We start from the raw sequence: 22,924 nt of genomic DNA, 5'->3' as shown, positions 1-22,924 counted from the left end.
ATGCAACTGTTAACCAGAGTGGGGAAAATGAATTCAGTAGAATACCACTGGGAAGCTCTAAGTGATGAAATACTGAAGGCATCAGAGGATAAAATAGGTGAAAAGACAATGCCCTGCAAAAATCCTTGGGGAATAAGAGAGATACTGAATGTAATTGCTAAAAGAAGAAAATATAGAAATGTAGCAAATGAAGCAGGCGAAAGGGTACACAAGTGTTTAAAGAATGATATCGACACGAATTGCAAAATAGCTAACCAGGAATGGAGGACAGATGTAAGGATTTAGAAGCATATTTCACAAAGGGAAAGATAGATACTGCCTACGGAAAAATGAGAGAGATCTTTGAAGAAAATTACAAAGGCCAGCGGAGGAAAGGGAAGCAGTTGTATGAATACCAAGTGCTCAAATGGAAAACCAGACTTAAGCAAAGAAGGGAGAACTAAAAGGTTGAAGGAGTCTGTAGAGTGTCCATACAAGGAGATAAATTTGAAGGTAGTATTATAGTAAGAGAAGTGGACTTAGATGAAGATGAGATTGGAGGTGTGTTACTACGAGAAGAATGTGACAGAGCTCCAAAAGATCTAAATCGAAACAAGGCCCCGGTAGTAGATGATATTCTGTCAGAACTACAGCCAGCCTTGGGATAGCCAGCAAGGAAAAAAATCTTAAATATGGTGTACAAGATGTATGACACAGATGAAATGCCCTCGAATTTCAAAAGATTGTAGTAATTCCAATTCCAAAGGAAACAGGTACTGACAGGTGAGAAAATTATCGTAGTATCAGTTTAATGAGTCGTGGTTGCAAAATACTAACACGAATGGATAAACTGATACAATTCGACCCAGTGGAAACCAGTTTGTATTCCAGAGGTATGTGCAATCACGTGATGCAATACTGACCCTACGACTTGAGGAAAGACAAACCCACATTTATAGCATTTGTAGACTTAGAGAAAGCTTTTGACAATGTTGACTGGAATACTCTTTGAAATTATGAAGGCAGCAGGGGTACAATACAGGAAGTGAAAGGCTATTTACAACTTACACAGAAAGCAGATGGTTGGTATGAAAGGAAGCAGTGGTTGAGGAGAGAGTGAGACATGGCTCTAGCCTATTCCCGATGTTATTGCATCTCTATGTAGAACAAGCAGTAAAATTTGGAATAGGAATTAAACTGCAGGGAAAATAATAAAAACTTTATGGATTTCCGATGAAATTGTAATTCTGTGAGAGACAGTAAAGGAATTGGGAGGGCAATTGAACAGAATGGACATTGTCTTGTAAGAATGATACCATATTATTGTCAACAAGAGAAAAACAAGGGGAATGGAATGTAGTAGAATTAAATCAGGTGATGCTGAGGGAATTAGATTGGGCAGCAACGCAACTGATAATGGTCGGAGTAGAGAGGATATAATGTGTAGATTAAAAAACGTTTCTGAAGGAAAGAAATTAATTAAAAAGAAATTTATGCTCAAGTGTTAGGATGTCTTTTCTGAAAGTACACACATCAAAAAGAGTTTTGTATCACCCCAGTTCTCAGAACTCCTGAAGATAGACACCGACAGTGGATATTGTATCACAGACACAGTTCCTTTGACTGTTGAGAGATGTCACTAAACCCGCCCAAAGATGTAAACAATCATACATAAGCAGCGCCTATTAGACGTAGAGGGTCCGACAGCTGATCAGTTCCGGTCATTCCACGAGGAAGGAGATACACGGCTCGTGTTGTCTGTAGTTCAACCATGCCTAGACGGTCAATACCGCGGTTCGATCGCGTCCACATTGTTGCTTTGTGCCACGAAGGGCTCTCAACAAGGGAAGAGTCCAGGCGTGTCGGAGTGAACCAAACCGATGTTTTTCGGACATGGAGTGGGCACAGAGAGACAGGAGCTGTCGATGACATGCCTCGCCCAGGCCGCCCAAGGGCTACTACTGCAGTGGATGACCGCTACCTACGGATTATGGCTCGGAGGAACCATGAGAGCAACGCCAAAGTGTTGAATAATGACTATCGTGCAGCCACAGGAAGTCGTGTTACGATTCAAACTGTGCTCAACAGGTTGCATGATGCGCTGCCCCACTCCCGACTTCCACGGTGCGGTCCATCTTTGCAACCACGACACCATGCAGCGCGGTACAGATGGGCCCAACATCATGCCGAATGGACTGCCCAGGATTGGCATCATGTTCTCTTCATCGATGAGTGTCGCGTATGCCTTCAACGAGACAACTGTCGGAGACGTGTTTGAAGGCTACCCAGTCAGGCTGAACGCCTTAGACACACTGCCCAGCGAGTGCAGGATAGTGGAGGTTCCCTGCTGTTTTGGGGTGGCATTATGTCGGGCCGACGTACGTCGCTGGTAGTCATGGAAGGTGCCGTAATGGAATGACTTCCTTCAGGATAACGACATCGCTCGACTCGAGTGGCCAGCATGTTCTCCGGACATAAACCCTATCGAACATGCCTGGGATAGATTGAATAGGGCTGTTTATGGACGACGTGACCCGTCAACCAATCTGAGGGATCTACGCCGAATCGCCGTTGAGAAGTGGGATAATCTGGACCTACAGTGTCTTGATGTACTTGTGGATAGTATGCCACGACGAATACAACCATGCATCAGTGCAAGAGGACGTGCTAGTGGGTATTAGAGGTACCGGTGTGTTTCGCAGTCTGGACCACCACCTATGAAGGTCTCGCTCTATGGTGGTACAACATGCAATGTGTGATTTTCATGAGCAATAAAGAGGGCGGAAATGATGTTTATGTTGATCTCCATTCCAGTTATCTGTATAGGTTCCGGAACTCTCGGAACCGAGGAGATGGAAAACTTTTTTTGACGTGTGTATTTGTCTGGAGTGTAGCCATGCGTGGAAGAGAAGTATGGACGATAAAGAGTTTAGATAAAAAGAGAATAGAAGTTTTTGAAATGTGGCGCTACAGAAGAATGCTAAAGATTAGATGGGTAGATCAAATAACTAATGAGGAGCTACTGAATAGAATTATAGGCCAAAGAAATTCGTGGCACAAGTTGACTAGAAGAAGGGGTTGGTTGGTAGGACACATTCTGAGGCATCGAGGGTTCCCTACCGTGGGACTTGATGGGGGTGTGGAGGGCCAAAATGTATTATGGGAGACCAAGATATGAATATGGTAATCAGATTCAGAAGGATGTAGGTCGCAGTAGTTACACGGAAATGAAGAGGCTTGCGCAGGAGGGTGTAGAATGGAGAGCTGCATCAAACTAGTCTTAGGACTGAAGATCACAACAACAATAATAGCAACAACAGCCTGTTGTTTTACGATGAATATCACCACAGCACGTGTAAATAATCACCTGTTAAGTAATAAAAGTTCCTAATTTCGCAGGCGAACTTCTCATGTACGCATTACAATCTCAAATTTATTTGGAATCCCACCTCGATGAGGTTGACGTGATCATAAACCAGGAAATTATACAGACAGTCTCAGCGTGTAGTGTTCAGGATGAGCATACTGTCGACACTGCTGCATTCCAGAAGGCAGAGCCGTGTTTACAGTGTTGCACGCATACGTTACTAGTTCGACGATCACAGGTCTAGCATGCCGTTCATCGAGTGTCCCCTAAATCACCTAATCTTAATCCCACAGAAAATCTGAACTCTCTTCCTTGCAGAATCGTAACCATTACCAAAGCTATAAGCCGTATGACACAGTACTGGCGTGATATCTATTCAGAGGTAGTAGATATTTTTTTTTCAGTGTGCATATGTTACTTTATTTAATTATTTAGCCTCATATTAGGCTAATGCCTTGACGTTCTCATTTTTCTTTAAAATGTTTGTTTTCGCTATTGCCATCGTTTACATAGTACCAGAATGATTACACATCGCTAAGAAAACTATATGAGTGAAAATTTAAATTTTTTTTGCTATTTCCTTAATTAAAGTGTGCCAATATATAATAACTCAACATCAATAAGTGCATGTGCAATGTGAGAGAAGCTTGAAGGTATAAAAAAGAAGAAGGAAACAAAGACAATGATTGAAAGTGACAATCGTGTAGAGACGATTGCTTCTAACCTCCGGGGCTGAAACCTCTACATCCGAGAATCCCTCCTTACACTACGTGAGGGGTACCAGCATGTTCCAAAAATCGGTGTGGAAAGATGGTTGTTTCAGGGTGTACAAGGACAACGGCGGCATTGTCCCGCACTGCATTATTGCCAAATTTATTCATGGTGGTGGATCCAACATGGCAGCCTTTTTTGTTTTATTCACACGTCAAGTACCGTAGGACCAAATTGAGGAGCAAATCTCCAAGGTCATGGACGTGTCAGTACATGAAATTACAACATAAAAGTAATAACAGATAAAAGCAAAATATGTATGAACCCGAAAAAAATCAATCCATTAGTGTAAGTAAACGCAATGAACAATACAACAAGAATCAGCTTAATTTTTCTAAGTAACTCCTCGGCAGAATAGAATTGAAAGAGGGAGGATTATTGCTAAGATTTTTGAATTCTAGTGGTAGCTTATTGAAAATGGTTGCAGCAGTATATTGCACACCTCTCTGCACAAGAGATAAGGAAGTCCGGTCCAGATGCAGGTTTGAATTCCGCCGATTATTAACTGAGTGAAAGCTGCTTATTCTTGGGAAGAAGCTAATACTGTTGACAAGAAATGACAGCAAGGAATATATATATTAAGAGGCCAGTGTCAAAATTCCTAGAATCGTAAACAGGGGTCGACAAGAGGTTCGTGAACTTACACCACTTATTTCCCGAACCGCCCGTTTCTGAGCCAAACTATCCTCTTATAATCGGAAGAGTTACCCTAAAATATAATACCATACGACATAAGCGAATGAAAATAAGCAAAGTAGACTAATTTTCGTGTCGAACGATCACTCACTTCAGATGTCTTTCGAATAGTGATAATGGCAGCCTTAAGTCTTTGAACAAGATTCTGAATGTGGGCTTTCGACGACGGTTTACTATCTATCTGAACACTTATAAATTTGAACTGTTCAGTTTCACTAATCATATGCCCATTCTGTGAAATTAAAAGTCAAGTTTTGTTGAATTGTGTGTTAGAAAATGTAAAAACCGATTCTTAATGTGATTTAGCGTTAGTTTATTTTCTATGAGCCATGAACTTAGGTCATGAACTGCCGAAACCGAGCCAATGTTGCGCGCAACAGTCTTTACTACCAAACTATTGTCATCAGCAAACAGAAATATTTTAGTTACCCATAACACTAGAGGGCATACATTTATATAAATAAGGAACAGGAGTGCCCCCAACACTGATCGCTGGGGCACCCCTCCTCGACCATACCCCACTCACACTCCATATAACAGCCATTCTCGACATTATGCTGTCTGTTGCTAAAGTAAGAGGTGAACCAGTTATGAGCTGCTCCCAGTATTCCGTAATGGTCCAACTTCTTGAGCAATATTTTGTGATCAATATAATCAAACGCCTTAGTTAAATCAAAAAATAAGCCTAGCGTTCGAAACCTTTCCCACTCAGTACCTCACAGAGAAAAGAGAATATAGGATTTTAATTTGTTCTTCTAAAGCTGAACTATACATTTGATAGCAAATCGTGTGACATAAAATGATCAATTATCCTTATATACATAGCCTTTTCGATAACTTTAGCAAACACTAACGGCAGAGAAATAGATCTAAAATTGTCTACATTATCCCTTTCTCCCTTTTTATAAAGCTCCTTCATTACTGAGTACGTTAATTGATCAGGAAACTGACCATTGCTAAAGGAAAAATTACAAATATGGCTAAATACAGGCCTAACATGTGCAGCACAGTACTTTAATATTCTGCTGGGCACTCCATCATATCCCTGAGAGTTCCTAGTCTTCACTGATTCAATTATTGACTCAATTTCCCCCTAGTCTGTATCACAGAGGAGTATTTCAGACAGCAATCTCGGAAAGGCATTTGCCAAGAATGTTATATGATTCCCTGTAGAAACAAAATTTTTACTTAATTCACCAACAATGCTCAGATTTATATATTTATTTATATCTGATTTATCAGGAACAGAAGTATTTTGTACTACGTGAGCCGTGTGGCTCGATCAGCGATATTGCCGCCGCCGGTATGGGTCGTCTTTCCGGTGGTCAATTGGAGAGTGAGGGCTAAGCTCTACGAAACAGCGAGGATTTTGCTTTGGGACACCTAGCAGTACCGTCGTTTGGGAAGTCTGGCGAACAGTACAGGCCGGCCGGAGTGGCCGAGCGGTTCTAGGCGCTACAGTCTGGAACCGCGTGACCGCTACGGTCGCAGGTTCGAATCCTGCCTTGGGCATGGGTGTGTGTGATGTCCTTAGCTTAGTTAGGTTTAAGTAGTTCTATGTCTAGGGGACTGATGACCTTAGCTGTTAAGTCCCATAGTGCTCAGAGCCATTTGAACCATTTTTTTTGTTAATTTCAACTTGCTTAGTACACAAGGTTCTAGTGGGAGCCGTATGTGATGTGATGGTTCAAAAAAATGGCTCTGAGCACTATGGGACTCAACTGCTGAGGTCATTAGTCCCCTAGAACTTAGAACTAGTTAAATCTAACTAACCTAAGGACATCACAAACATCCATGCCCGAGGCAGGATTCGAACCTGCGACCGTAGCGGTCTTGCGGTTCCAGACTGCAGCACCTTTAACCGCACGGCCACTTCGGCCGGCTGTGATGTGATGATTAACTTTTACTAGGGCCTGGACTGTTGATACATTTTGGTTGTAGATTGATGCTTTAGTCCAGTTCAGAGACCATGGGTGCGGTTACCCTTGACGCTGCATCACAGACAGGAGCGCCTGCAATGGTGTACTCAACAACGAACCCGGGTGCACGAATGGCAAAACGTCATTATTTCGGATGAATTCAGGTTCTGTATACAACCTCATGATGGTCGCATCCGTGTGTGGCGACATCATGGTGAACGCAGTTTGGAAGCATGTATTCGTCATCGCCATACTGGCGTATCAGCCGGCGTGATGATTTAGGGTGCCATTGGTTACACGTCTCGGTCACCTCTTGCTCGCATTGACGGCATTTTTAACAGTGGGCGTTACATTTCATATGTGTTTCGACCCGTGGCTCTACCATTCATTCGATCCCTGCGAAACCTTACATTTCAGCAGGATAATGCCCGACCAAATGTTGAAGTTCCTGTACGAGCCTTTCTGGAAACAGAAAATGTTCGATTGCTGCCGTGGAAAGCGCATTCTCCAGATCTCTCACCAATCGAAAACGTCTAATCAATGGTGGCCGAGAAAGAGGCTCCTCACAATACGCCAGTCACTACTCTTGATGAGCTGTGGCATCGTGTTGAAACTGCATGGGCAGCTGTATCTGTGCACGCCATCCAAGCTCTGTTTGACTCAATGCCCAGGCGTATCAAGGCCGATATTACGGCTAGAGGTGGTTGTTCTGGGTACTGACTTCTCAGGATCTATGCACCCAAATTGCATGAAAATATAATCACATGTCAGTTCTAGTATAATATATTTTTCCAATGAATACCCGTTTATGATCTGCATTTCTGCTTGGTGTAGCAATTTTAATGGCCAGTACTGTAAGTAAAACTTAGGTCATCAGATTAGATGCTGGCAGTGAAGACATAGCATTTGTGAAAATTAACTAAGAGATAATTAGGTTACATCCCCCAGGCTGTGGCTAAGCCATGTCTCCGCAATATCCTTTTTTCAGGAGTGCTGGTTCTGCAAGGTTCGCACGAGAGCTTCTGTATGGTTTGGAGGGTAGGAGACGAGGTACTGGCGGAAGTAAAGCTGTGAGAACCGGCCGTGAGTCGTGCTTCGGTGCTCAGACGGTGGAGCACTTGCCCGCGAAAGGCAGAGGTCCCGAGTTCGAGTCTCGGTCGGGCACACAGTTTTAATCTGCCAGGAAGTTTGATACTTTAGTGTTTAACCGCCATTGAAAACAGTTTGGCTGGTCCTTGTGTAAGTGCCGCCTGGTTATTTCATTTGTATCGCACGACGGAGTTAAGCTGGCCAATTGCTCTAGATATACATGGATAAATTTTTCCCTGGATATATGTTGCTGTGAATTGCAGTAACATTACTGTTACGTTTCTATCTGAAATCACAGTGTATCTGAGAGACATGTGTCTCATTCTAAATTAGTTTCATAAATTCTTACCAGTTACTGAGAGGCCAGTTGTTATTGTGTGTTTAAAGAGTTTGAAACTGATTCTATTAATGAAAGTACAAGAATTCCTTCAATGACAATATCTGAATATGGTAATTAATTCTGATTTCATCACAAATTTAAGATTGGCTATTTGCAGTAACTCGCTTTGTGTTTTGCGTCAGGGGGCGGTCTCGATATACCGTTAGCCTGCACGCTAGTTACTTGAATTTGATTTCGTTTTATCGGGACTTGTGCTGTTTGGCTTGGCAGCTGGTGGGGGTCCTGGGTTGCGTCCTGCTTGTGCTGTTGTGTATTTTCCGCCGTCTTTTGACCGCGCGTGCCGGCTGGCGGTGTATCTAGTTCGCTCGGGGATTAATGTATAATTGGCCTCACCCACATAAGATGATAGATTTGTACTGGTTAGCTGATGTTCTTTAATAGGTTGACTAATTCTACAGATGATGTGCTGTAATGAATTATTGTGTTTTAATTACTTAAGGCAGATGTCAGTCTGTTGTAGATACCCACTAGTTCTGGGTTTTTTCGTGCCTATTCGAGAATGTTGCTGCTTCCGTCTATGTGTCCATGCCGAGCATGTACTGGAAACAGCTGAGTGGGCGGACGTCCACTTGTGGGCGTAGTTTGTTGCTTGGTCACATGAAATTTTATATTTTATATCCTACATTGTAAGATGTGTGCCATGATATCTGATTTGTTGTTGCCTGTACTCTGAACTACTTTGGTAATACCAATCACTGCAATAACCAAAGACTACATTTTTTAGTTAAATTATTGGAAATTTTCTTCAGGTTGATCGTAGTAGCCGGTCGGAGTGGCCGAGCGTTTCTAGGCGCTACAGTCTGGAACTGTGCGACCCCTACGGTCGCAGGTTCGAATCCTGCCTCGGGCATCGATGTGTGTGATGTCCTTAGGTTATTTAGGTTTAAGTAGTCCTAAGTTCTAGGGGACTGATGACCTCAGAAGTTAAATCCCATAGTGCTCTGAGCCATTTGAACCACTTTTTTACCATAGTTTTTGAATAAATTATTTTTACCTCATTTCACTAAATGTGTAATAGGCCATAAGTGCCGTGGTTTATGAATGTTTAAATTCTGAAGTAACTTGCTCTCACGTAACTGGTAATTTTAAAGATGTGTGGTAATTTTAAAAATGAGTTGATGGTTTTATTTGTCATTTATCATGTTTAAATGGACCAAATAAATGTTCAGTGCAACTGTCAATGGCGATTGCCTGATGTGCCTCTTGGTCCAGTCCTACCACCCCACAGCCCATTGTGCTGAGCTTGTGGTTGGTTTGTGAGATTGAAGGGACCAGAATGCGATGGTCATCGGTCCCGTTTTCCAGAACTGCAAACACCCACACAGAATAAAAACGAAGAATGGAGACGACAACAGACGACACAGGACAAGAAAGACAAAGATCAGACAAAACGAATTAAAATCACACAGAGTGTGACACAGGTTGGTCGGCCATAGAGACAAAAAAGGAAAAGCCAACCACCGAGAAACACACTAAATCTCAGTCTAAAACCGTAGTTCAAAGGCCAGACTAAAAAAAAAAAAAAAAAAAAAAAAAAAAAAAAAAAAAAAAAAAAAAAAAAAAAAAAACCGCCGAGTTTGTGTCGTTGTGTAAAAGGTTGAATTCCATGCTGTGCTTACATGTGACTACGAACTGACTTTACATCGTCAAACTAGTGCTGCTGACCAAACACCTCCTTCCAACTGATCATATGGTTTTCATTTTATCCTGTGAGTTAGCAATTCTATTTGCCTACCACATACTCTTTGCCTTCCTAATAACATTTTAAGCACCTGATAATACTATTTGTAATGGGCTACTGTACCTTGACTGTGACTACTTCTAACATTTTGATATAATTCCAGATTTGTTCTACATGAAATCCTTATCCCACTAGTCATCCACCCGGGCTGCCTATTACTGCCAGTACCCCGTTTAGAACGTTCTAATGGGAAGCAACTCTCAAAGAGCATGAGAAATGTTTTAAGGAAAACATCTATGTTATCAGCACTATAAACATCCTACCACTCTTGTAACTTGACAAGGTTTAAAAAACTCTCTATTGCTGTTCTGTTAACTTTCCTACATATTTTGTAATTATATGGGTCATTCGTTTGAGTACAAAAGCCTTTTAGTATAAAAATTTGTGCAACATGGTCTGAATAACCATTCACCCTTTTACTAACAGAGTGAACATCTAGTAATGAAGAATGAATAAAAATATTTTCAATGGCTGTGCCACTGTTCCCCTTCACCCTAGTTGGGAAAAACACCGTCTGCATCTGATCATATGAATTTAGAAGATCTACCAACATCATTTTTCTTCCACGATCGTATACAAAATATATATTGAAGTCACGACATATAACTAATTTTTGGTACTTCCTACAAAGTGAAAAAGAACCTTCTGTAGCTTGAACAGAATTGCTCTGAAATCAGAGTTAGGGGACCTATAAACAACAGCAATGAGAAGTTTAGTTTCACTAAACTCAGCTACCCCTGCACAACGTTCAAATATCTGTTCAGTGTAGTGCTGTGCCGTGATACGTCTATGGACTCAAATGGATAATGTTTTTTACGTACATTGCCACTCCCCCACCAGGCAAGGAATTCCTTGAAAAACGGGCAGCTAATCTTTATCCTGGTGAAGGAAGCCTCCTAATTTTCAAGTTATATAAGTGGTACTCCGATATACCAATAATATGAGAGTCAACATCAATAAGCAGTTGAATAACTTTACCTCTAATACCTATTATATTTAGATGAAATATGCTAATTCATTCTCCTCTTGGAAACATTAGGTCCTCTGAAGGTGAGCCCATAGTTAGAGGGTCTTCCTTTAAGCAGGTATACCTACCAGCTGACTTCAATCTAAAAATGATGCAGCTCTAACACGAACTACTACAGGAATTTTTCCATGAGTGCTCTCACCACCACCCACTACACCGTCACCTGTAAGGTTTGCCAGCCTTTCCTTCCCATACCTACTGAGGTGAAACCCGATCTAGTGATGGACCCAATTGGCACCACTGAAATGGCAATTGAATCTGAATGTAGACAAGTGTAATGTGCTCCGAATACATAGAAAGAAAGATCCCATATCATTTAGCTACAATATAGCAGGTCAGCAACTGGAAGCAGTTAATTCCATAAATTATCTGGGAGTACGCACTGGGAGTGATTTAAAATGGATTGATTATATAAAGTTGATCGTCGGTAAAGCAGATGCCAGACTAAGATTCATTGGAAGAATCCTAAGGAAATGCAATCCGAAAACAAATGAAGTAAGTTACAGTACGCTTGTTCGCCCACTGCTTGAATACTGCTCAGCAGTGTGGGATCCGTACCAGGTAGGGTTGATAGAAGAGAGAGAGAAGATCCAACGGAGGGCAGCGCGCTTCGTTACAGAATCATTTAGCAATCGCGAAAGCGTTACGGAGATGATAGATAAACTCCAGTAGAAGACTCTGCAGGAGAGACGCTCAGTATCTCGGTAGGGGCTTTTGTAGAAGTTTCGAGAACATACCTTCACCGAGGAGTCAAGTAGTATATTGCTCCCTCCTACGTATATCTCGCGAAGAGACCATGAGGAAAAAATCAGAGAGATTAGAGCCCACACAGAGGCATACCGTCAATCCTTCTTTCCACGATACAATACGAACTGTAATAGAAGGGAGAACCGATAGAGGTACTCAAGGTACCCTCCGCCACACACCGTCAGGTGGCTTGCGGAGTATGGATGTAGATGTAGATTTATGCACTTAAGACAAGCACGTAATATCCGATCTGAGGCATAAATGTAGTTTTAACTAACGTAGTGGTTGGTTGGTTGTTTTGGGGAAGCAGACCAGACATCGAGGTCATCGGTCTCATCGGATTAGGGAAGGATGGGGAAGGAAGTCGGCCGTGCCCTTTCAGAGGAACCATCCCGGCATTTACCTGGAGTGATTTAGGGAAATCACGGAAAACCTAAATCAGGATAGCCGGACGCGGGATTGAACCGTCGTCCTCCCGAATGCGAGTCCAGTGTCTAACCACTGCGCCACCTCGCTCGGTAACTAACTAACTAACGTAGTGAACACATGACAAGGATTATAGAGTCATTGCAGGGCTGCCAACTGTGTTTATATATCGGCGGAAGAGGGAGGATATAGTGCAACTTGGAGAGAAAGAGAGAGGAGACAGTGATAGTAGATGGGAGAAAGAGACAGTGAAACAGAAAGAGTGATGAAGACAATCGCATAGTAAGAGTGCAAGTCAAAGGGAGAGAGGAGATATTGATGGCCAGTGAGAGACAGTGGCAGAAAAAGAGAGATAGTTAGAAGCAATGAGAGCAAAACAGATAGGAATAAGAGTTACTGAAAAACACGGATGAGTGGAGACCGTGCAGAGCCTTTGGGGTCTGCAACACGTTGGTATATTTGAGGGAGCATTTTAGAGCGAAATTTTAAAGACGTGGGTTTACGGGAGAAATTAGTTGGAGCCACAGAATTTTTTAGCTAATGAGGTGTGGTGGAGACAGTGGAAGTGGGAAAGACACAGTGTAAGTGTAAGAGAGAGAGAGGGACAGTGGCAGTGGAATATACTGTAAATTAAAAAGAAAAAACAAGGTTGTAGGAGAGAGACATAAAAAAGACAGTAGCAGTCAGAGGGAGGGAGATGCTGAATATGAAAACTTAACTATAAAAAGGAACCGGCTAAAAGGAATTATAATATTCTGTGTTAAAAGAGCTCAAATATGTTCTCATACCAACATTTTTGATGAGGGAGGCACCTGGTTCCCCGCTTTCCTGTCTGAGTCTTTAGAAGAGGAACATATTCGCCTTTTTCTGCTTCGACAGTATCATTTCTATGCTAGTTATTAAATACTCCAGCATGGAGTTTTAATACGCCCCAAAACTTTGAATGAATCAGAAAATCTGTGTCGTGTAATTACAGAAATTTTTCTGTTCCCAGGGGACCTACTACTTTCATCGATTAATGCCACGAGGAGTCAGATTAAAAAGATTCAACCTGCTTCCTTACGGGAAGTACAAACTATATTTAAAAGGTCTGAAGGACGGCAAAACAGTGACCTGTATAATGACGATCTGCACTGTCAACGAAGCTGAGCATACAAAAGGTGAGGAACTGATTTCTGACGCACTTGTGATTCCAAGAGCACACTTCGTTCACAATTTGTGGAAAGAATAACTTACTTATTACTAAATTATGAAAATCTTTACTGATTCTGCATTGAATAGCTTAATTTTCCAAACTACTAAACAGGAAGCACGTCGTTAAAGTTCTCTTATACGTTATTTAGTTGCTCATGAAACGGCTTTCAGCATCTTAAGCCATCACGTGAAAAATGAACGACGCTAACACGTACAGCAACAAGCATTGATTACATCGAAAATGCAAAGAAAATAATTATACATAGTCAGTTTAGAAAGGAGATGATTACATTTTCATGTGAAGTACAGGTAGCTAACTTAACTAAATCTGTAAAGTTATAGATGTGAGCGTAGTTAAAATCAACAATAGACGAAAAATAAATTTGAATACATAGCTGTACTCTTCACTGAGGTGACGGAAGTTATGGGATATGGATATGCACATGATGGCGCTAGAATGGAAGTTGGAGCTAGACGCATTGGACAATCTATTTCGGAAACCCCTAGGGAATTGAATATTCTGAGATCCACAGCCTGAAATTTCAGGCGTTACCTCTCACTACGGACAACGCAGCCTCCAGCTGCCCTCACTTAACGACCGACACCAGTGGCGTTTGCGTAGCGTTGTCAGTGCTAACAGACTAGCAACACTGCGTGAAATAACCACAGAGATGGATCAATGTGGGATGTACGATGAACGTATGCGTTAAGACGGGGTGGAGAAATGTGGCGTTAAGGGGCTATTGCAGCAGACGACAGAGGCGAGTGCCTTTGCTAACAGCACAACATCGCCTGCTTCATCTCTCCTGACCTCTTGATCATATCGGTCTGACCCTTCAAGACTGGAAAACCGTAGCCTGGCCTGTTGAGTCCCGAATTCTGGTGTTATGAGCTGATGTTAGGGTTCGAATGTGGCGCAAACCTAATGAAGACATGGACACAAGTTTTCAATTAGGCACTGTGCAGGCCGATGGTCGGCCCATGGTGGTGTGGGCTGTGTTTACCTGGAATGGACTGGCTTGTCACCTCACTGTAATCTGAAAATTAATTTAACATATGCTGGGTAGTATGTTATTTAAGGCTCAGGGGGTTTTAAATGATACTTTCCAATATTTGATAAGTATCAGTCCTTTGCTGGACTGGAACGTCTCAAGAAGTTGAGTTCATAATTTATTTAACGTTACTATTTGCGTTATATTCGTGCCAGTTGTCAAAATACTTAACGCTTGTAATAAGTAAAGTCAGTCGTTGCCAAAACTATCCATCGGCTTTTACATTAATTCCTTCTCTTTCCTTGTGACTGTATTACTACTGATATTTCCTTTAGTTTAGTTGGGTCCGAGATGAGCCATGTTCTGCAGAAAGGGGCACAGCAGTGACTTGGTGTCCAGTCATGCTCCTCTTGGAGAAGACGAAGAGAGTGGGGTGGGGCGAACTGTCTGCTTGTAATGATGATGATGTTCGGTTTGTAGGGCGCTCTACAGCGCAGTCATCATCGCCAGTGCAAACTTCCAATTTTTACACAGCCCAGTGTACTTCATAGTAAGTTTAACCACTGTCACGAATGATGGTTCAAATGGTTCTGAGCGCTATGGAGCATAACAGCTGAGGTCATCAGTCCCCTAGAACTTAGAACTACTTAAACCTAACGAAACTAAGGACATCACACACACACATCCATGCCCGAGGCAGGATTCGAACCTGCAACCGTAGCTGTCGCGCGGTTCCAGAATGAAGCGCCTACAACCGCTCGGTCACCCCGGCCGGCCACGAATGATGATGATGAAACGATGAGGACAACACAAGCACCCAGTGCCAGGGCAGAGAAAATCCCCCATCCAGCCGACAATCGAACGTGGGATCCCGTGGTCCAGAGGCAGCAATGCTACCCGCTAGACCACAAGCTGTGGACGCGTCCACTGGTGGCAGGCACACACCCCAACCTAAGTTATGTTCGAGGTGGGCGTCTGGGCGCTGCATTGTCAGCTTTTGGCCTAATGCACCCTGTACCTTATGGTTTGCATGCCTGCTCCACCGAAATCGTCTAATGTACTCGAGCAGAATAGTAGTTTTTTCAAACAGCGCCATCCAAACAAACACTTTTCAAAGGAACTTTGTTTTGCGCCAAAAGGTCGCCTTTTGAGAATGCTGTGCAGGGAGAAGTCTCTATAATGTCAGAATAAATAGAGCTGCATTGCGTTAAAAAACCTATTCTTTTGTAAAGCACTGGGCCAACTTTCGGCATCCCTTTAGGTGGGGTGAACACCCTCTTGTGTACAAAGTTGTGAGACGGATAATCATCAGCAATCTCCGAGCAATGCCTAATATGGATAACTTACGTGAAGAGTGGGACTGATTTTCGTAACTGTTTTCGAAATACACTACTGGCCATTAAAATTGGTACACCACAAAGATGACGTGTTACAGACGGGAAATTTAACCGACACGAAGAAGATGCTGTGATATGAAAATGATAAGCTTCTCAGACCATTCACACAAGGCTGGCGCCGGTGGCGACACCTACAACGTGCTGATATGAGGAAAGTTTCCAACCGATTTCCCATACACAAATAGCAGTTGACCGGCGTTGCCTGGTGAAACGTTGTTGTGATGCCTGGTGTAAGGAGGAGAAACGCGTACCATCACGTTTCCAACTCTGATAAAGGTCGAATTGCGGTTTATCGTATTGCGACATTGCTGCTCACGTTGGTCGAGATTCAATGACTGTTAGCAGAATATGGAATCGGTAACCTCTTTATCTCAGAGTAACACTTGCAACCTACGTCCTCAATTATTTGCTTGACGTATTCCGATCTCTGTCTTCCTCTACAGTTTTTGCCCTCTACAGCTCCCTCTAGTACCATGGAAGTCATTCCCTCATGTCTTAGCAGATGTCCTATAATCCTGTCCCTTCTCCTTATCAGTGTTTTCCACATATTCCTTTCCTCTCCGATTCTGCGTAGAACCTCCTCATTCCTTACCTTATCAGTCCACCTAATTTTCAACATTCGTCTATAGCACCACATCTCAAATGCTTCGATTCTCTTCTGTTCCGGTTTTCCCACAGTCCATGTTTCACTACCATGCAATGCTGTACTCCAGACGTACATCCTCAGAAATTTCTTCTTCAAATTAAGGCCTGTATTTGATATTAGTAGACTTCTCTTGGCCAGAAATGCCTTTTTTGCCATAGCGAGTCTGCTTTTGATGTCCTCCTTGCTCCGTCCATCATTGGTTATTTTACTGCCTAGGTAGCAGAATTCCTTAACTTCATTGATTTCGTGACCATCACTCCTGATGTTAAATTTCTCGCTGTTCTCATTTCTACTACTTCTCATTACCTTCGTCTTTCTGCGATTTACTCTCAAACCATACTGTGTACTCATTAGACTATTCATTCCGTTCAGCAGATCATTTAATTCTTCTTCACTTTCACTCAGGATAGCAATGTTATCAGCGAATTGTATCATTGATACCCTTTCACCTTGTATTTTAATTCCACTCCTGAACATTTCTTTTATTTCCATCATTGCTTCCTCGATGTACAGATTGAAGAGTAGGGGCGAAAGGCTACAGCCTTGTCTTACACCCTTCTTAATACGACCACTTCGTTCTTGATCGTCCACTTTTATTATTCCCTCTTGGTTGTTGCACATATTGTATATGACCCGTCTCTCCCTATAGCTTACCCCTACTTTGTTCAGAATCTCGAACAGCTTGCACCATTTTATATTGTCGAACGCTTTTTCCAGGTCGACAAATCCTATGAAAGTGTCTTGATTTTTCTTTAGCCTTGCTTCCATTATTAGCCGTAACGTCAGAATTGCCGCTCCCGTCCCTTTACTTTTCCTAAAGCCAAACTGATCGTCACCTAGCTCATTCTCAATTTTCTTTTCCATTCTTCTGTATATTATTCTTGTAAGCAGCTTCGATGCATGAGCTGTTAAGCTGATTGTGCGATAATTCTCGCACTTGTCAGCTCTTGCCGTCTTCGGAATTGTGTGGATGATGCTTTTCCGAAAGTCAGATGGTATATCGCCAGACTCATATATTCTACACACCAACGTGAATAGTCGTTTTGTTGCCACTTCCCCCAATGATTTTAGAAATTCTGATGGAATGTTATCCATCCCTTCTGCCTTATTTGACCGTAAGTCCTCCAAAGCTCTTTTAAATTCCGATTCTAATACTGGATCCCCTATCTCTTCTAAATCGACTCCTGTTTCTTCTTCTATCACATCAGACAATCTTCACCCTCATAGAGGCTTTCAATGTATTCTTTTCACCTCTCCTCTGCATTTAACAGTGGAATTCTCGTTGCACTCTGAATGTTACCACTGTTGCTTTTAATGTCACCAAAGGTTGTTTTGACATTCCTGTATGCTGAGTCTGTCCTTCCGACAATCATATCTTTTTCGATGTCTTTACATTTTTCCTGCAGGCATTTCGTCTTACCTTCCCTGCACTTCCTATTTATTTCATTCCTCAGCGACGTGTATTTCTGTATTCCTGATTTTCCCGGAACATGTTTGTACTTCCTCCTTTCATCAATCAACTGAAGTATTTCTTCTGTTACCAATGGTTTCTTCGCAGCTACCTTCTTTGTACCTATGTTTTCCTTCCCAACTTCTGTGATGGCCCTTTTTAGAGATGTCCATTCCTCTTCAACTGTACTGCCTACTGCGCTATTCCCTATTGCTGTATCTATAGCGTTAGAGAACTTCAAACGTATCTCGTCATTCCTTAGTACTTCCGTATCCCACTTCTTTGCGTATTGATTCTTCCTGACTAATGTCTTGAACTTCAGCCTACTCTTCATCACTACTGTATTGTGATCGGAGTCTATATTGCTCCTGGGTACGTCTTACAATCCAATATCTGATTTCGGAATCTCTGTCTGACCATGATGTAATCTAATTGAAATATTCCCGTATCTCACGGCCTTTTCCAAGTATACCTCCTCCTCTTGTGATTCTTGAACAGGGTATTCGCTATTATTAGCTGAAACTTGTTACAGAACTCAATTAGTCTTTCTTCTCTTTCATTCCTTGTCCCAAGCCCATATTCTCCTGTAACCTTTTCTTCTACTCCTTCCCCTACAACTGCATTCCAGTCGCCCATGACTATTAGATTTTCGTCCCCCTTTACATACTGCATTACCCTTTCAATATCCTCATACTCTTTCTCTATCTGTTCATCTTCAGCCTGCGACGTCGACATGTATACCTGAACTATCGTTGTCGGTGTTGGTCTGCTGTCGATTCTGATTAGAACAACCCGGACACTGAACTGTTGACAGTAACACACCCTCTGCCCTACCTTCCTATTCATAACGAATCCTACACCTGTTATACCATTTTCTGCTGCTGTTGATATTACCCGATACTCATCTGACCAGAAATCCTTGTCTTCCTTCCACTTCACTTCACTGACCCCCACTATATCTAGAATGAGCCTTTGCATTTCCATTTTCAGATTTTCTAGTTTCCCTACCACGTTCAAGCTTCTGACATTCCACGCCCCCACTCGTACAACGTTATCCTTTCGTAGATTATTCAATCTTTTTCTCATGGTAACCTCCCCCTTGGCAGTCCCCTCCCGGAGATCCGAATGAGGGACTATTCCGGAATCTTTTGCCAATGGAAAGATCATCATGACACTTCTTCAATTACAGGCCACATGTCCTGTGGATACACGTTACGTGTCTTTAATGCAGTGGTTTCCATTGCCTTCTGCGTCCTCATGTCGTTGATCATTGCTGATTCTTCCGCCTTTAGGGGCAATTTCCCACCCCTAGGACAAGAGAGTGCCCTGAACATCTATCCGCTCCTCCGCCCTCTTTGACAGGGCCGTTAGCAGAATGAGGCTGAATTCTGATGCCGGAAGTCTTCGGCCGCTAATGCTGATTATTTATTAAAATTCAGGCAGTAGCGGGGATCGAACCCGTGACCGAAGACTTTTTGATTATGAATCAAAGACGCTACCCTTAGACCACAGGTCGCTAGCAGTCGTGATGGCAGACATCTTATCCGAATTAGTGCAACGGTTCGTGGAGCCACGTCTAGATCACTGAGTCAACAGATGGGGACGTTTGCAAGACAACAACCATCTGCACGAACAGTTCGACAACGTTTGCAGCAGCATCGACTCTCAGCTCGGAGACCATGGCTGCGGTTACCCTTGACGCTGCATCACGGACAGGAGCGCCTGCAATGGAGTACTCAACAACGAACCTGGGTGCACGAATGGCAAAACGTCATTTTTTCGGATGAATCCAGGTTCTATTTACAGCATCAAGATGGTCGCATCCGTGTTTGGCAACATCGCGGTGAACGCACATTGGAAGCGTGTATTCGTCATCACCATACTGGCGTATCACCCGACGTGATGGTATGGGGTGCCATTGGTTACACATCTCGGTCACCTCTTGTTCGCATTGACGGCACTTTGAACAGCGGACGTTACATTTCAGATGTGTTACGACCCGTGGCTCTATTCTTCATTCGATCCCTGCGAAACCCTACATTTCAGCAGATAATGCACGACCGCATGTTGCAGGTCCTGTACGGGCCTTTCTGGATACAGAAAATGTTCGACTGCTGCCCTGTCCAGCACATTCTCTGTGGTGTCACCGCCAGACACCACACTTGCTAGGTGGTAGCCTTTAAATCGGCCGCGGTCCGTTAGTATACGTCGGACCCGCTTGTCGCCATTATTAGTGATTGCAGACCGAGCGCCGCCACACGGCATGTCTAGAGAGACTTCCTAGCACTCGCCCCAGTTGTACAGCCGACTTTGCTAGCGATGGTTCACTGACAAATTACGCTCTCATTTGCCGAAACGACAGTTAGCATAGCCTTCAGCTACGTCATTTGCTACGACCTAGCAAGGCGCCATTACCAGTTACTATTGATGCTGTAAAATATGTACCGTCAACAGCGATGTTCACCAATTATGGATTAAAGTTAAGTATTCCAGAAGCTACGTGCGTTTTTTACTAGTCTCATTTCCGTGTCCTGTTCCAGACCTCACGCCAGCCTGCGTGAGCTTAAACGCGTGCCTTTCGGCTTCCTCCTAGTGGATTGGCTGTCTTGCCAATCCACAACATTCTCCAGATCTCTCACCAATTGAAAACGTCTGGTCAATGGTGGCCGAGCAACTGGCTCGTCACAATACGCCAGTCACTACTCTTGATGAACTGTGGTATCTTGTTGAAGCTGCATGGGCAGCTGTACCTGTACACGCCGTACAAGCTCTGTTTGACTCAAAGCCCAGGCGTATCAAGGCCGTTATTACGGCCAGAGGTGGTTGTTCTAGGTACTGATTTCTCAGAATCTATGCACTCAAATTGCGTGAAAATGTAATCACATGTCAGTTCTAGTATAATATATTTGTCCAATGAATACCCGTTTATCATCTGCATTTCTTCTTGGTGTAGCAATTTTAATGGCCAGTAGTGTATGTACGTGGGAGTATAACGGTTGGTTAGCTTTTCAAAACTTTGGCTCAGAGGGTACAAAAATACCACTGACCAGCGGATTCTAAAGCCGTTATGTAGAGAGATGAGACAGAACTCTGCGCTGGTAGAGTTCGCTTCGGCTGGAGACACGGAAAGACACAGGGGAGAGGACCGTACCTGCAGATGTGGAGGAGACATATGGCAGCAGTTGGCAGCTCATGTGGTGCAGCCTGCGGCGAATTGTCGTACTCTCTACATTCCACTCAGCTGAGAGCAGAATAAGGTGAGAAGTGGAAGCCAGGGAAAGGATGGTATGACAATTATCGGCCGGCGGAAGGCTTTCATGCATTTCTCGAGTGACTGAAGTCTCACTTTTCACTCGATCAGTGGCGTTATTTGCTTGTTTACTTTCCCATTCTTCTGGTAAATTCAAGCAATCACTGAGTGCCCACCTTTTTTTTCTCTGACGATAAATAGTTTGTAAATTACGTATTTATCAAATATCACATTCACCTAAATTATCCAGCCTTCCCTGGGACGTCAGTTTATTAAAGTTAGTTCTATCCCACGCCAATAATAGTCACTTCTCGCTTCTCTGCATTTACTGAGATCGAATACATCGTTTAATAGTGTCTTAGTCATACACTTATCAGCAGGGAAATTCATAACAGACAGGAATTAATCTGGGCAATAGTTTCATTTCATAGGTACATCATAACCCTGTTCATTATGTTTTGTGAGGTCCAACTCCCATGTCACATATTGTTAGCACCACCCTATCCTATAAGTTATTCACTTCGTGACCCCATTTATTATATGTATATGAATGTTCAAGAATCACAAGAGGAGGAGATATACTTAGAAAAGGCCGCTTGATATGGGAAGTTTCACTTAGATTTCGTCATGGTCAGACAGAGATTCCTAAATTAGATATTGGATAGTAAGGCTTGCCCACGGGCTGATATAGACTCATATCACAATGTAGTAGTGATGAAGAGAAGGCTGAAGTTCATGAAGTCAGTCAGGAAGAATCAATACACAAGGAAGTGAGATACAGAAGTACTATGGACTGACGAGATATACGCTTGAAGTTCTCTAAGGCTGTAGATACAGAAAGGAGGAATAGCTCAATAGGCAGTACAGTTGCAGAAGAGTGCACGTCCATAAACAGGGTAGTCACAGAAGTTGGAAAGAAAACATAGATACAAAGAAGGTAACTGCGAGGAAACCGTGGGTAACATAAGAAGTACTCCAGCTGATCTATGATAGAAGGAAGTACAAAAATGTTCGGGGAAATTCAGGAATATAGTGTCGTCGTAAATGCCGTCTGCGTCACGTCTTCTGTGCAGCGAGCTACGTTAATTTAAGTATTAACTGTATTTTTTTTACTTGACACTTCGTCTTCCCTGTGTTTTTGACTTTAGGAAGCATTAATTGTCGAGTGGTAGTAATAGTGTTCCATAGATTTCGTGTTTGTTTTGAATACAGTCAGAGAGAGTCCCTTTAGACAGCCATAATACCAGTAGTGCTAGAGTTTGTTATCAATACAGTCCAGAGACAGGTAGTGCTATTTTCATTGTTTTCTACAAAGAGTGTCTAGTAACCACAGTTTAGTCAACTGTCAGCCGCCTTTAGTGAATTAGCAGTCTATTTAATGGGAGCCGGAGGTGCCTATGCTGCCCATGTTAAAATCACTAAGTTTGAGGAACATTTATGAATAAACTACCAAATAGAAAAATTTGAATTTTTTTACATGTAGAGTGGTTTAGTATTGCAGTTATGACAGAGGGATTTTGGAGTATCTTTTCTAGTTTCCTTCCAATTATTTTTTTTATTAATGACCCAAATTTTTTTACAAATAATTGCTTTATAATTAAACCGAAATGAAACTACTGAACATATTGCCAAATGGCTGTGTTACAATGTACTCGTAATTTTGACCACTAGGAGTGCTGCATAAAAATTTCATCTCTCTAGCTTGAGTGGATTTTGAGAAAATGTTCCTTACATTCGAAAAATTCTAATTTACGGGAAATGGCTATCAAAGTTTCTCAATACATTCCTGCACAATAGGATGGATTATCAAGGTCTTCTTCTTCATCCTCCAAA

At 42.6% G+C, this 22,924-nt stretch overlaps 1 protein-coding gene across 1 annotated transcript in view; it reads left to right on the top strand.

The window, feature by feature from the left end:
* Positions 1–22,924, top strand: part of LOC124623584 — a 94,987-nt gene that overhangs the window by 46,342 nt on the left and 25,721 nt on the right. Inside the window, exon 4 of the mRNA XM_047149047.1 lies at positions 13,157–13,322. Coding sequence (XP_047005003.1) covers positions 13,157–13,322 — 166 coding nt within the window. The remainder of the gene's footprint in view (positions 1–13,156; positions 13,323–22,924) is intronic.

The sequence above is a fragment of the Schistocerca americana genome, chromosome 1 (assembly GCF_021461395.2).
Source record: "Schistocerca americana isolate TAMUIC-IGC-003095 chromosome 1, iqSchAmer2.1, whole genome shotgun sequence".
Taxonomy (NCBI): domain Eukaryota; kingdom Metazoa; phylum Arthropoda; class Insecta; order Orthoptera; family Acrididae; genus Schistocerca; species Schistocerca americana.
This window is presented reverse-complemented; position numbering and strand designations above follow the sequence as displayed.